This window comes from Phyllobates terribilis, unplaced genomic scaffold (assembly GCF_046119375.1).
Source record: "Phyllobates terribilis strain yellow unplaced genomic scaffold, ASM4611937v1 Scaffold_4__5_contigs__length_816908805, whole genome shotgun sequence".
NCBI lineage: Eukaryota > Metazoa > Chordata > Amphibia > Anura > Dendrobatidae > Phyllobates > Phyllobates terribilis.
In genome coordinates, this window is record NW_027362764.1 from 55,824,577 (window position 1) to 55,842,277 (window position 17,701).

General features: G+C 36.4%; 1 protein-coding gene across 1 annotated transcript in view; it reads right to left on the reverse strand.

Annotated features, from left to right (window-relative positions):
- Positions 1 to 17,241, reverse strand: part of HEPACAM2 (HEPACAM family member 2) — a 117,247-nt gene extending 100,006 nt beyond the window's left edge. The window contains exon 1 of the mRNA XM_073677355.1: positions 16,969 to 17,241. Coding sequence (XP_073533456.1) covers positions 16,969 to 17,032 — 64 coding nt within the window. The 5' untranslated portion in view covers positions 17,033 to 17,241. The remainder of the gene's footprint in view (positions 1 to 16,968) is intronic.
- Between the last annotated feature and the right edge of the window lie 460 nt (positions 17,242 to 17,701).

The following is a 17,701-nucleotide window of genomic DNA, read 5'->3' on the forward strand; positions in this document are numbered from 1 at the left end:
GTAAATAACGAGCAGAAGCATCACCATTAAATGTATAAAAAAAAAAAAATTAGAAAAATTCACAGAATTAAATTATTATTAAAAAAAAATCCCCAAATTTACATTTTTGGAACATTATGAATCCCTAAAGTACCACTATACCCCAAAAGATATATGACCTGTTGTCAGTCATTTCAAACTAGACAGTACTGGTGGTAAATGCTTGGAATGAATGGGAATAATTACATAAAGTCCAAAATAATAATTCCACAAATTATATCACCTTTCCAGTTCTGAAAACTTTCAGATATTTCCGTGCGGTTCTCTGCAGATAGATTCAATTTATATTTTATTTTAGTACATTGAACACATTCGCTCTTATTTATGTACTAAAACCTAAGGAAAACTGCACTGTTGAGTATAGAAATCACCTAGGGATTAAAAAAAAAGTATACTTTTGAAGAAATTTTCATAAAAAAATTAAATGTTTTAATAAAGTAAGAAACTTTACAGATCACCTTGATTTAAAAGAAACAGCTACAAAAAGCCTCATTCGCAATGGAAGACCATTTAGTAGTGACCATATAATACTTCATTTCACCACTAGTGGTGCTGAAGGGAAGTTGGACTTCTTCTAGTATCAAGTCTCTTCAGATCCTATGGTTTACTTTTTCTCCAGGGATCCTTTCAATAAGGGATTGTGAATAACCTCTTTAAATATGATGGAAGTGGTAATAAACTTTGAGCTTTCCAACAACTTTCTAGGAGAAAAGCAACATATAACTTAACCGGTGGCGATATGAAGATTGAGTCATTAGGACAACATGTTCCTAATTAGCGCTTTCTAGCCTGCACTAATTAAGAACACAAGTATGTCCACAGAATATAACATCACCCTTACTGCTCATCTGCTGTTTTACTCAGAAACAGTTTGGGAGATTCATGACATAAACATGGATGCTGAACGACAAAAATAACCTAATTACTGTAAAGGCTTTAAGGGCTGTCTTTCAAAGTATCGTCATTGCTCTATTGACAAGACCTTTTCCCAATGCTGTAATGAGGGTATAGCAGAAGGACATGAATAAAGCTCCTACGAGACTGCCCCCTATGTACAAGACTATAACTACTATAATACTGCCCCCTATGTACAAGACTATAACTACTATAATACTGCCCCTATGTACAACAATATAACTACTATAATACTGCTCCTATGTACAAGAATATAACTACTATAATACTGCCCCTATGTACAAGAATATAACTACTATAATACTGCCCCTATGTACAAGAATATAACTACTATAATACTGCTCCTATGTACAAGAATATAACTACTATAATACTGCCCCTATGTACAAAAATATAACTACTATAATACTGCCTCCTATGTACAAGAATATAACTACTATAATACTGCCCCTATGTACAAGAATATAACTACTATAATACTGCCCCTATGTACAAGAATATAACTACTATAATACTGCCTCCTATGTACAAGAATATAACTACTATAATACTGCTCCCATGTACAAGAATATAACTACTATAATACTGCTCCTATGTACAAGAATATAACTACTATAATACTGCCCCTATGTACAAGAATATAACTACTATAATACTGCCCCTATGTACAAGAATATAACTACTATAATACTAACTACTATAATACTGCCTCCTATGTACAAGAATATAACTACTATAATACTGCTCCCATGTACAAGAATATAACTACTATAATACTGCCCCCTATGTACAAGAATATAACTACTATAATACTGCCCCCTATGTACAAGACTATAACTACTATAATACTGCCTCCTATGTACAAGAATATAACTACTATAATACTGCCCCCTATGTACAAGAATATAACTACTATAATACTGCCTCCTATGTACAAGAATATAACTACTATAATTCTGCCTCCTATGTACAAGAATATAACAACTATAATACTGCCCCCTATGTACAAGAATATAACTACTATAATACTGCCTCCTATGTACAAGAATATAACTACTATAATACTGCCCCTACGTACAAGAATATAACTACTATAATACTGCTCCTATGTACAAGACTATAACTGCTATAATACTGCTCCTATGTACAAGAATATAACTACTATAATACTGCCCCCTATGTACAAGACTATAACTGCTATAATACTGCTCCTATGTACAAGAATATAACTACTATAATACTGCCCCATATGTACAAGACTATAACTACTATAATAATGCTCCTATGTACAAGACTATAACTGCTATAATACTGCTCCTATGTACAAGACTATAACTACTATAATACTGCCCCTACGTACAAGAATATAACTACTATAATACAAGAATATAACTACTATAATACTGCCCATATATACAAGAATATAACTACTATTATACTGCTCTCTATGTACAAGAATATAACTACTATAATACTGCCCCTATGTACAAGAATATAACTACTATAATACTGCCCCTACGTACAAGAATATAACTACTATAATACTGCCCATATATACAAGAATATAACTACTATTATACTGCTCCCTATGTACAAGAATATAACTACTATAATACTGCCCCTACGTACAAGAATATAACTACTATAATACTGCTCCTATGCACAAGAATATAACTACTATAATACTGCCCCTATGTACAAGAATATAACTAATATAATACTGCTCCTATGTACAAGAGTATAACTACTATAATACTGCCCCCTATGTACAAGAATATAACTACTATAATACTGCCCCTATTTACAAGAATATAACTACTATAATACTGCCTCCTATGTACAAGAATATAACTACTATAATACTGCCCCCTATGTACAAGAATATAACTACTATAATACTGCCTCTATGTACAAGAATATAACTACTATAATACTGCCCCCTATGTACAAGAATATAACTACTATAATACTGCCCCTATGTACAAGAATATAACTACTATAATACTGCTCCTATATACAAGAATATAACTACTATAATACTGCCTCCTATGTACAAGAATATAACTACTATAATACTGCTCCTATGTACAAGAATATAACTACTATAATACTGCTCCTATGTACAAGAATATAACTACTATAATACTGCCTCCTATATACAAGAATATAACTACTATAATACTGCCTCCTATGTACAAGAATATAACTACTATAATACTGCTCCTATGTACAAGAATATAACTACTATAATACTGCCCCCTATGTACAAGACTATAACTGCTATAATACTGCCCCTATGCACAAGAATATAACTACTATAATACTGCCCCTATGTACAAGAATATAACTACTATAATACTGCTCCTATGTACAAGAATATAACTACTATAATACTGCCCCTATGTACAAGAATATAACTACTATAATACTGCTCCTATGTACAAGAATATAACTACTATAATACTGCTCCCTATGTACAAGAATATAACTACTATAATACTGCTCCTATGTACAAGAATATAACTACTATTATACTGCTCTCTATGTACAAAAATATAACTACTATAGTACTGCTCCTATGTACAAGAATATTACTACTATAATACTGCCCCTATGTACAAGAATATAACTACTATACTACTGCCCCTATGTACAAGAATATAACTACTATAATACTGCCCCCTATGTACAAGAATATAACTACTATAATACTGCACCTATGTACAAGAATATAACTACTATGATACTGCTCCTATGTACAAGAATATAACTACTATAATACTGCCCCATATGTACAAGAATATAACTACTATAATACTGCCCCCTATGTACAAGACTATAACTGCTATAATACTGCTCCTATGTACAAGAATATAAGTACTATAATACTGCCCCATATGTACAAGACTATAACTACTATAATAATGCTCCTATGTACAAGACTATAACTGCTATAATACTGCTCCTATGTACAAGACTATAACTGCTATAATACTGCTCCTATGTACAAGACTATAACTACTATAATACTGCCCCTATGTACATGAATATAACTACTATAATACTGCCCCTAAGTACAAGACTATAACTACTATAATACTGCCCCTATGTACAAGACTATAACTGCTATAATACTGCTCCTATGTAGAAGAATATAACTACTATAATACTGCCTCCTATGTACAAGAATATAACTACTATAATACTGCTCCTATGTACAAGAATATAACTACTATAATACTGCTCCCTATGTACAAGAATATAACTACTATAATACTGCTCCCTATGTACAAGAATATAACTACTATAATACTGCCCCTTATGTACAAGAATATAACTACTATAATACTGCTCCTATGTACAAGAATATAACTACTATAATACTGCCCCTTATGTACAAGAATATAACTACTATAATACTACCCCTATGTACAAGAATATAACTACTATAATAATGCCCCCTATGTACAAGAATATAACTACTATAATACTGCCCCTATGTACAAGACTATAACTGCTATAATACTGCACCTATATACAAGAATATAACTACTATAATACTGCCCTTATGTACAAGAATATAACTACTATAATACTGCACCTATGTACAAGAATATAACTACTATAATACTGCCCGCTATGTACAAGAATATAACTACTATAATACTGCACCTATGTACAAGAATATAACTGCTATAATACTGCTCCTATGTACAAGACTATAACTACTATAATACTGTCCCTATGTACAAGACTATAACTACTATAATACTGCCCCTATGTACAAGACTATAACTACTATAATACTGCCCCTATGTACAAGACTATAACTGCTATAATACTGCTCCTATGTAGAAGAATATAACTACTATAATACTGCCTCCTATGTACAAGAATATAACTACTATAATACTGCTCCTATGTACAAGAATATAACTACTATAATATTTTTCCCTATGTACAAGAATATAACTACTATAATACTGCTCCCTATGTACAAGAATATAACTGCTATAATACTGCCCCTTATGTACAAGAATATAACTACTATAATACTGCTCCTATGTACAAGAATATAACTACTATAATACTGCCCCTTATGTACAAGAATATAACTACTATAATACTGCCCCTATGTACAAGAATATAACTACTATAATAATGCCCCCTATGTACAAGAATATAACTACTATAATAATGCCCCCTATGTACAAGAATATAACTACTATAATACTGCCCCTATGTACAAGACTATAACTGCTATAATACTGCACCTATATACAAGAATATAACTACTGTAATACTGCCCTTATGTACAAGAATATAACTACTATAATACTGCACCTATGTACAATAATATAACTACTATAATACTGCTCCCTATGTACAAGAATATAACTACTATAATACTGCACCTATGTACAAGAATATAACTACTATAATACTGCCCCCTATGTACAAGACTATAACTGCTATAATACTGCACCTATATACAAGAATATAACTACTATAATACTGCCCTTATGTACAAGAATATAACTACTATAATACTGCACCTATGTACAAGAATATAACTACTATAATACTGCTCCCTATGTACAAGAATATAACTACTATAATACTGCACCTATGTACAAGAATATAACTACTATAATACTGCTCCCTATGTACAAGAATATAACTACTATAATACTGCACCTATGTACAAGAATATAACTACTATAATACTGCTCCCTATGTACAAGAATATAACTACTATAATACTGCCCCTATGTACAAGAATATAACTACTATAATACTGCCCTATGTACAAGAATATAACTACTATAATACTGCTCCCTATGTACAAGAATATAACTACTATAATACTGCTCCTATGTACAAGAATATAACTACTATAATACTGCTCCTATGTATAAGAATATAACTACTATAATACTGCCCCCTATGTACAAGAATATAACTACTATAATACTGCCCCTATGTACAAGAATATAACTACTATAATACTGCCCTATGTACAAGAATATGACTACTATAATACTGCTCCCTATGTACAAGAATATAACTACTATAATACTGCTCCTATGTACAAGAATATAACTACTATAATACTGATCCCTATGTACGTGAATATAACTACTATAATACTGCTCCGATGTACAAGAATATAACTACTATAATACTGCTCCTATGTACAAGAATATAACCACTATAATACTGTTCCTATGTACAAGAATATAACTACTATAATACTGCTCCTATGTACAAGAATATAACTACTATAATACTGTTCCTATGTACAAGAATATAACTACTATAATACTGCTCCTATGTACAAGAATATAACTACTATAATACTGTTCCTATGTACAAGAATATAACTACTATAATACTGCCCATTTTTGTTTTACCATTTCTTGTCTTATTTTGGCAAAAAAAATGGCATATAAAAACTAAAGCAAAAGTGTACAATCTGAAAAATTACTTTTCTTGATAGTGGAAAGAGGAACCAAAAGCTAGAATGGATTTTGCCCTTGGAGAAGTCGACACAGTAAATGTCAACTTGGATTATATATTACAGAAAACTACACAAAAAAAATAATTATGACATATAGGTAAAGCTCAGAAGCTTCGTATTTAGACCTGGCTTACTTCTGAGCAGAGCTGAAACAAAAAAAAAATAAATAAAATGCAGGTTCATGGTCTACATGGGTGGTCCGTGACCACTGGACCCTCCTCCTACTTGCCAGCAATGCCTCTTTTGTCACCATTTGTCATCATTATGGTGCAAGTCATGCACAACGTTGACCTAGGTTTACTAATCAGAAGACACACGAGAAATGCCAGGAAATAGGAGGCGGTTCGCTGGTCTCTTCTGGCGACCACTGACTACCAATGTGTAACAGGGTCTTGAAAATCTTTTTGCTCAACTCTACTTCCGCCAAACCAACGGTTTACAGCCATTGATGTATTTGGCATCTAAGACTGTAGAAAAGCTCGGGGACAACCTCCTCGGGAGCCGATGTGGTTTTATATTAGTGGTCACCCACCTTTCTAAGAAGCAGATATAACTTCAAGGACTCTTTACTCCCATTTTTTTTTTTTTATTCCAAGATGACTTAGGCTCAAGCTATTCTTAGACAAGTTGCCTAACTCCTATTAAAGTTAATGGGGGTCTAAGTTGCATACATCTTCCAATCAAAAGTCCAACAAGTTAAGAATTTTTTGCGACTGGCACTTTGTAGCCACTGAAGATAGCAACGAAACACGACCACATCAATGACCAGATGCCATGTCGCAATACGACGCCACAATTTTCATGTCAGCAGACCTCCAAAAACTTATTTAGAGGAGCTGTGCCCCTCTAAATAATTGATTGACAGGGTGGCCATAGTCTTAAAGGTGTTGTCCAGGTCTTAGATATTGATGATCTACTCTTTGATCAGATCGGTAGGGGTCTGACATCTGGCACCCCCACCGATCACTTATTTGCAGCTCCCACCATGGTTGAATGTACCCAGAGCCGGAACAGCACAGCTCCATACTGTAGTGACCTTTTTGGGTACCGCAACTTAGCTACTATTGAAGTGAATGGGAATATAACTGCAGTACCTAAGAATGGAGCTGTGCAGTATATATTGCTGTGCAGTACCCTGTACATTCGGCCGCCACAGCAGCTGGAAACCGCTGATCAAACCCCCACCAATCTAATAATGATGACCTATCACACAGATAAGTCCTCCTCGATAACCCCTTTAAAAATAGGTAATCAATTTTTTTTATTTCTGAAATCCCCCTTTAAATGAAGCCCATACTGTAATGGAGGACTCGTAAATCTAGTAGTATGAGTCTAAGCAGTCATTACATGGGGTGTGGCTCCTCATTACGCCCTGCACAGACCTGGGACATCTCCCGTACGCAGACACGTTGAGTAATATTTACCGAGATGAAAATGCAATTTTGTTGCCATTACAGTTAATGAGGCAATACGGCAACGACAAATAACAAACCGAATGGGATTATAATGTAATCTCTCCTGTAGGATACAAATAAAAGACGAGCACTGCATCTATTTAAAGAGGATCCTTGGGTTCTCAAGACATGTCTGGAATTCCCTTCATAATAAAAACTGTGGATCATCTTTTGTTAGTATTCTGCATTGTACGGTTCCTCCATTACCCCTCCTGGAAATGTTTGAATATATTTTTTAGTAGACGCTCTCGGATACTACAGATCAGCTGCGGTATTCAGCCGCCACTAAACAATGTGACGGAGCGGTGGTGTTCTGGTTCTGCTCACTACCTGATCGTGGAGGAGACAGGTGTCAGCCCCCATTTATGGTCTATCTTAAGGTCATCAATATCTGGAAAAACCTTTAAAGGGTTACTCTTCTAAATTCAGGAGTGCATCGCTTCTTCAGGTGGTATGCTCCTGAAGATTGACAATTTGGTCCGTTCAGCTGATCTGAATTGTGCGATTTCCAATGCTGCTGACAGAGGTAACATTACCTCTGCAACATCAGAGGAGAGCAGGGACACTGAAGCCAGCCAGATTCAGAGCAGAGCTTACAAGCTCTATAGCAAAAAGCTTGTGTCGCGTTCCTTACCTTAGAGACCGGCCACCTCTGATAAACTGCAGGTGTCTGGTAACGTAGGCAATAAGCAGTAAACTAGAGAATTAAAAATCTCTCCGTTCTTAAGAACAGAGAAGATTTGTGATAAGAGGTCATTTGCAAAGTTGATTGTTTTTACAAGTACTTCACAACTTTACCTATTTATGATCATTAGAAAAACACTTTAATCAAAATGCAAAGTAAAGTTAGGATGTCATCTATATGGCATGGTAACAGTATATGGGGAGAGATGCTGTGGAAGCTCCTCTACAGTACATGAACGATACCGTGAAGTCAGGGCTTTAGCTGTTTTGTGATATAAGGGTTTGTTATTAATTATTAATGTCTTTTTTTCTGGACCAACCTCTTTGTGGAATGCACAAACATGTAAGATGTGAGTTTCAATCGTTCCAGTCGGGTAAGACCAAAACACAGCAGCTCGTGTTGACAGTCAACACAGAACGGAGGTCTAGATGAAAGAGAATCCTTCTGTGTTCTGCTGTGAACGCGGAGACCAAGTACAAGCCACAAACACAGAAACGGGAAATAAGCTAAAGGCCGACTCCACGCCGAAGCTCCCTAATGTGCCAGTGCCCCCCCATGTCACACTCATAGGGGTCCACGAAGCTGAGATACTGTATGACTAGCTGGGGCTTTGGGCACGGACTACTGACCACAGACAAAGTAATGTCACACAATTTCCCTTTGATACAATTTAAGTTTAGTTTTTGATAATGTACAAAAAAAATCAGTGGATAAAAATAAAATAAAAAAAATATATAATATATAGAAAAAACAATACAAAACTATGCTCAACTTTATTTGATTGAGTCACAATCCCTTTAAATATTTGGGCATCAATCACGCAGATTTTTTATTACTTTTTTCTTTTAGGTATAATGTTTTTTTTGTCTATTTTGTGGATTTTTTCTCCCATATTGTTTTTTTTTTTCTTTTCTGCATGCGTTAATCTATATTGCATTTCTGTGTTTTTTTTTCTATTATTCTATTATTTCAATTGTTATTCACAAATTATGCAATTCTTAGAATATAAATCAAATTACTTATATTGTTAAAATGTAAAAAAAAAATTGTTAAAAAATAGTAGATCGCCAAATGCATAATTTCTTAATGTAGATCATGTCCAATATCTATGAGCTATAACTCAGACATCACATATGATGTTCCATCAATGTTTTTCACGGATACAACACATATCCATTGTAGTCTATGGGGCTATTCATACATCTATGTTATTTTGGCAAAAAAAAATTATGGATTCCTGCCCATTTTGAGTTTTTGGATCAAACTTGCCAAAACTTACTGAAAAATAGCTAGAACATGGATACCATCAGTGCTTCATGCGTTCTGTCCATTCTTAGTGTTCAAGCTTGGGATCTTTTTTTGGGGGGGTGGGACGGAATATGAATAAAAATGTATTCTACATTGATGGTAAAAATGGAGAAACTAACCAAAAATGGATGAAATTCGGATCCATCACTTTGATCAAAAATGGTGCCGTTTCTGATCTGCAGGGCATTGATTGACCTAAATCATGATTTACCTTTGTTAAAAAAAAGTAAAGAGAAAATAAAAGTGTAACATAAGGGAAGACTTGTAGCTGATTCATTATTGAAGACCGTCTTTAATAATGTATAGGGGATTACTAAACAATAGGAGCATTTGTAACTGTGCGCTCATTGTTATATGGTGACAGATGTGGTCATTACAGGGTAGAACGTTCCTTGTGTAATCCGTATAGACTGTTGTGTCCATTGAAATTGCTGCTTACTGTTCTCCTGAAGCCTTTCATCATAGCCCCCCAGAGTGATGTCCCATCATCATGCCGCTCTGCCCCCAGCACTGTACCAAGTGCATCGGAGCTGTAATATGGCAGTAATGTTATCTTATGGAGGATGACGCTCGTTCTCGGGTCCCTCTTCAATTCTTCCTCTTCACCTTCTTCCAGCAGCTCTAATTTTATTTTTTGTGGTGCGAGCGTTAGTTTTTTTTGGTATCATTTTGGGGTCCATATGACTTTTTGATTGCCTTTTTTTGGGGGGAGGGGGATGTGGGTAGATGAATTGAGCAAAAATCTGCGATTCTACCATCTTATTTTGCCCCCATTTTGGCATTTGCAGTGTTGGATAGATGCGGTAATTTATTTTTTAGATTTTATTTTTTTTCATTCCAGAAAGAGGGTGGTGATGTGAACATATATAAGTTTTATTTTTTCTACATTTTTCTATTAGTCCCCCCAGGGGACCATATACTGCAGTATTGTACAAACATGGCCGATACCAGGCTGTAATGACCATGCTATCCGCACTCCACAACTGTGTTGTGTGGCAGCCGCTGGGCGTTGGAAGGGACACATTCCCACTATGTCCATCCTCTTAAATGTCGCTGTCACGATTTAAAATGTGTTAAATGAAGGTGCTAGCTGTTTAGCACAGCCGGCACCCATGGTGTATGGAGCGTGCTCAGCTCATGAAGTGTACGCCCAGAAATCGGGGCCGAGTGAGACCCAGCTCTTGCCAAGGATCGGCAGATGTTAACACTGGCACTGCCATAAATAGTAAACTGTGCCACATCCGATGATGGCGATTAGGTGAACCACTATGAAACACGATATGGAAAAATACAACCAAAAATGTAACACCATAAATAACATGGTCGTGGGCATAGACCCCAATGCTGACCATAGACAGGTCCACGTCAGAACTATAGGTATTCAGCAACGCACTGATTCCCCAATACAGCTATAAATCATACACAAAATAATGAAAACATCCAAACTAATCTAAAAACCGCACAATACAATGTCAGCATCACTGCTCGCTTCACCCAAGAAACCACCTCTAAAAAGGATATGATACACACATATGTATGTGCAGATATAGTGTGTAGATAGAGAGAGAGAAAAATAGAGGTGGAATAAGTGGACTTTGTTCACACAGATACATGCAATGTTTTAGCTCCTCATTTAAGGACTTTCCTCAAGCAAGTAGATGTACGTGTGTGAAAAAAAAGGCCACTTCGTTTCCCTTATTTCTATTAAAGTGCTGCTTCCATTCTATTTTTTTTCTGTATTTGGAGGCTTTTTGGCTGGATAGTATTGCACCCACAACATTAGGTTTGTGCTGAAATATATATATATATATGTATATATATATATACAGTACAGACCAAAAGTTTGGACACACCTTCTCATTTAAAGATTTTTCTGTATTTTCATGACTATGAAAATTGTACATTCACACTGAAGGCATCAAAACTATGAATTAACACATGTGGAATTATATACTTAACAAAAAAGTGTGAAACAACTGAAAATATGTCTTATATTCTAGGTTCTTCAAAGTAGCCACCTTTTGCTTTGATGACTGCTTTGCACACTCTTGGCATTCTCTTGATGAGCTTCAAGAGGTAGTCACCGGAAATGGTCTTCCAACAATCTTGAAGGAGTTCCCAGAGATGCTTAGCACTTGTTGGCCCTTTTGCCTTCACTCTGCGGTCCAGCTCACCCCAAACCATCTCGATTGGGTTCAGGTCTTGTGACTGTGGAGGCCAGGTCATCTGGCGTAGCACCCCATCACTCTCTTTCTTGGTCAAATAGCCCTTAAACAGCCTGGAGGTGTGTTTGGGGCCATTGTACTGTTGAAAAATAAATGATGGTCCAACTAAACGCAAACCGGATGGAATAGCATGTCGCTGCAAGATGCTGTGGTAGCCATGCTGGTTCAGTATGCCTTCAATTTTCAATAAATCCCCAACAGTGTCACCAGCAAAGCACCCCCACACCATCACACCTCCTCCTCCATGCTTCACGGTGGGAACCAGGCATGTAGAGTCCATCCGTTCACCTTTTCTGTGTCGCACAAAGACACGGTGGTTGGAACCAAAGATCTCAAATTTGGACTCATCAGACCAAAGCACAGATTTCCACTGATCTAATGTCCATTCCTTGTGTTCTTTAGCCCAAACAAGTCTCTTCTGCTTGTTGCCTGTTCTTAGCAGTGGTTTCCTAGCAGCTATTTTACCATGAAGGCCTGCTGCACAAAGTCTCCTCTTAACAGTTGTTGTAGAGATGTGTCTGCTGCTACAACTCAGTGTGGCATTGACCTGGTCTCTAATCTGAGCTGCTGTTAACCTGCGATTTCTGAGGCTGGTGACTCGGATAAACTTATCCTCAGAAGCAGAGGTGACTCTTGGTCTTCCTTTCCTGGGGCGGTCCTCATGTGAGCCAGTTTCTTTGTAGCGCTTGATGGTTTTTGCAACTGCACTTGGGGACACTTTCAAAGTTTTCCCAATTTTTCGCACTGACTGACTTTCATTTCTTAAAGTAATGATGGCCACTCGTTTTTCTTTACTTAGCTGCTTTTTTCTTGCCATAATACAAATTCTAACAGTCTATTCAGTAGGACTATGAGCTGTGTATCCCCCAGACTTCTGCACAACACAACTGATGGTCCCAACCCCATTTATAAGGCAAGAAATCCCACTTATTAAACCTGACAGGGCACACCTGTGAAGTGAAAACCATTTCCGGTGACTACCTCTTGAAGCTCATCAAGAGAATGCCAAGAGTGTGCAAAGCAGTCATTAAAGCAAAAGGTGGCTACTTTGAAGAACCTAGAATATAAGACTTATTTTCAGTTTTTTCACACTTTTATGTTAAGTATATAATTCCACATGTGTTAATTCATAGTTTTGATGCCTTCAGTGTGAATGTACAATTTTCATAGTAATGAAAATACAGAAAAATCTTTAAATGAGAAGGTGTGTCCAAACTTTTGGTCTGTACTGTATATATATACACATACAGAGACTGACATGTCATTGGTACACACGGGGGCTCAAGAGGCTAGAAGGCCACTGCCACCTCGAGCCAGTGTGTATTTGTATAATATATATATATATATATATATATATATATATATATATATACACACACACAGTATATATACACGTGTATATATATATATATATATATATATATAATATACACACATTTGATGAATAAATATCAGGTCAAAAGCATCCAGTTTAGGTGGCAGATAGTGCAGGTTTATCCCCTTTATCCACCTTTACCAAGATATCCTAGGTGGTATCCCTGCACTCCATGCAGGCTCCGGTGCTGAGCCCGCATGTTACCGGGCACATGATAGCTGATCTGATAAGCTGTCATGTTCCCCTAACAGCCGCGGGTGGAATCACGATCCTCTCGTGGCTGTTAACTAGTTAAATGCCGCTGTCAATCTCTGACAGTGGCATTTAACATGGCCGCGGCAGAAGGACGTCATACAGGTGCATCTCACTAAATTAGAATATCATCAAAAAATTAATTTATTTCAGTTCTTCAATACAAAAAGTGAAGCTCCTATATTATGTAGAGTCATTACACACAGAGTGATCTATTATATAGAGTCATTACACACAGAGGGATCTATTATATAGAGTCATTACACACAGAGTGATCTATTATATAGAGTCATTACACACAGAGTGATCTATTATATAGAGTCATTACACGCAGAGGGATCTATTATATAGAGTCATTACACACAGAGGGATCTATTATATAGAGTCATTACACACAGAGGGATCTATTATATAGAGTCATTACACACAGAGGGATCTATTATATAGAGTCATTACACACAGAGGGATCTATTATATAGAGTCATTACACACAGAGTGATCTATTATATAGAGTCATTACACACAGAGTGATCTATTATATAGAGTCATTACACACAGAGTGATCTATTATATAGAGTCATTACACACAGAGGGATCTATTATATAGAGTCATTACACACAGAGTGATCTATTATATAGAGTCATTACACACAGAGTGATCTATTTCAAGTGTTTATTTCTGTTAATGTTGATGATTATGGCTTACAGCCAATGAGAACACAGAAGTCATTATCTCAGTAAATTAGAATATTTTATAACAACAGCTTGAAAAATGATTTTAAAATCTGAAATGTCTGTTCAGTAAATGCCCTCAATACTTGGTCGGGCTCCTTTTGCATCAATTACTGCATCAATGCGGCAATGTGGCATGGAGGGATCAGCCTGTGGCCCTGCTGAGGGGTTATGGAAGCCCAGGTGGCTTTGATAGCAGCCTTCAGCTCGTCTGCATTGTTGGGTCTGTGGTCTCTCATCTTCCTCTTGACAATACCCCATAGATTCTCATAGTGATACTGTTGTGTGTAAACCAGGTATTGGTACTTTTGGTAGTGTGGACAGGAGCCAAGTCCTGCTGGAGAATGACATTTCCATCTCCAAAAAGCTTGTCGGTAGAGGGAAGCATGAAGTGCTCTAAAATGTCCTGGTAGACTACTGCACTGACTTTGGTCTTGATAAAACACAGTGGACCTCCACCAGCAGATGACATGGCTCCCCAAACCATCACTGATTGTGAAGACTCACACTAGACCTCCAGCAGCTTGGATTGTGGCCTCTCCACTCTTCCTCCAGACTCTGGGACCTTGTGGAGTGTGTCAGTGACTGCCTTCTGTACATCTGTCAAGTCAGCAGTCTTCCCCATGATTGTGGAGCCTACTGAAACAGACTAAGGGACCTTTCTAAACGCTTAGGAAGCCTTTGCAGATGTTTTTTGTTAATTATTCTAATTTACTGAGATAATGACTTTTGTGTTTTCATTGGCTGTAAGCCATAATCATCAACATTAACAGAAATAAACACGTGAAATAGATCACTCTGTGTGTAATGACTCTATATAATATATGAGTTTCACTTTTTGGATTGAAGAACTGAAATAAATTGACTTTTTGATGATATTCTAATCTAGTGAAATGCACCTGTAAGTTCCAGCCATCGGCACCCGTGTCACATGACAACGCGGGGTCTGACAGGCGATCATTGCAGCTTCTATTGTCCCATGGAGACTATTGAAGCAAGTGAAAAGTAAAAAAAATTGTTTTAAAAAATGGAAAAATATAAAAGTTCAAATCACCCCCCTTTCTCCCCTTTCAAAATAAAACAATAAAAAAAATGGCGCCTTTTTTTTTTTTTTTGAAAATTTGGGATTTTTTTTGCACCACTTAGATAAAAAAGAACCTATACGTGTTTGGTATCTACAAACTCATACTCACCTGGAGAGTTATAATGGCTGGTCAGTTTTAGCATTTAGTGAACATGGTAAAAAAATAAAAATAAAAAGCAATTGTGGAATTGAACTTTTTTTGCAATTTCACCGCACTTTGAATTTTTTCCCGTTTTCAAGTACGCTATATGGTAAAACCAATGGTGTCGCTCAAAAGTGCAACTCATCCCGCAGAAAACAAGACCTAACATGGCCATTCTGACGGAAAAATAAAAAAGTTATGGCTCTAGGAAAAAGGGGAGCAAAAGAAAGAAAACTCAAAAATGGTAAACCCCAAGGTCGTTAAGGGGTTAAATACACGGACGTACATGGGCATGCATGCATATATATATATATATATATATATATATATCATATACACACACATTCCGCACAAGCAATTTGAATCTATTGTCTATCAATTGATACCTACACTTTCTAGAGCAGTGGTCTCCAACCTGCGGCGCTGCGGCTGATGCACAACTACAACTCCCAGCATGTCAGGACAGTGAAAAGCTGAATGAGCATGATGGGAGTTGTAGCTTTACAACAACTGTAAGAGCTACAGGTTGTTGAGACTACGTTCTCAAGAGCGATGTGTTAAATATATACATGTTTATTACTGTAATTGATATATATTTCTTTAATTAAAATATATAATATAAAAATATTTCAAATATTATATAGAATATATATAAATATACTGAATATAATTACATAAAATTAAGAAGTCATTAATTTAGATATACATATATACATAGATTATTCATATCAATATCTGTGCATAATATATATAGAAATACACACATATACATACATATATATATATATATATATATAAAATAACATCTTCTATCTTCTCTAAATATGATATTTCTGGTATTAGAACAGAAAGTTAAAGAATTGCAACTATGGCAGTGTATGGATATATTATATAGTTGATGCCTGGAAATCATATTGAAGAAGTTATTTAATATTTAAATTGAATAAAATATTTTTAATACATTTCATTGCTTGAAAATATGTCTTTTTGCCTATCGGTCCAGGCTTTAGGGACACCCTGTATAAAATATCAAACCCATTCATAATAAGCGCAAATTATCCATGCAATTGAAGAACCACAGATCCCAGCATGTCATATACACTGCAAGCTATAAGGATTGCTTTAACTTGTAGTCCCCACACCCCAAGGTAGTAAAGTCTGCATGACATCCTCCTGTATGCATTGCCTCCCATTTCAGCAGCCCCATCCCCATCCCGCAGCCCCGCAGCCTCTCACCTAGCAGCAGGGTGATGCAGATGCTGCACTTCAGCAAGGAGTTTGGGCAAGAGAGCAGCTCCATGGAAGCATCCTGTCCCTGACAATTGCCTCTTGGCTCAGAGTGACTGACTACTGCAGACAACAGCTGCGGCTTCTCTATTTGTCAGTCAAATCAGTCTCTCCTGCCTCTTTATTTGCATTTGAGCCTGGGAGAAGGAGGAACACCTGCTGCCGGATCACTGTTCACCACCCTCTGCCCGGCCGGCTCATCAGCTCTAAGAAACCAGCCCACAGTGGCCATGTGCTGATGAGACCGAGCCCAGCAGGGTTGTCCTCAGATACTTGTCATTGCACAGCAGAATGTCACAAGCCGGCACAATCCAAATCACAAATGGTTGTGTACACTGAAAATAAAAGTAGGTAAATGCGGTTTACGTATGGGGACGTCAACACGTAGACCGAAGAGGGCGCTAACATACAGTTGAAACCAGAAGTTTCCATACACTATATAAAAAGACACATCTGCATGTTTTTCTCAATATCTGACATGAAATCAGAATAAATCTTTCCCGTTTTAGGTCAATTAAGATTTTACCATAATGTTTAATATTTGCCAAATGCCAGAATAATGAGAGAGAGACAATGTTGTAAGGCATTTTTATTACTTACTGCAAAGTCAAAAGTTTCCATCCATTTCATTAGTATTTGGTACCATTGCCCTTAAACTGAATGACTTGGGTCAGACGTCTGG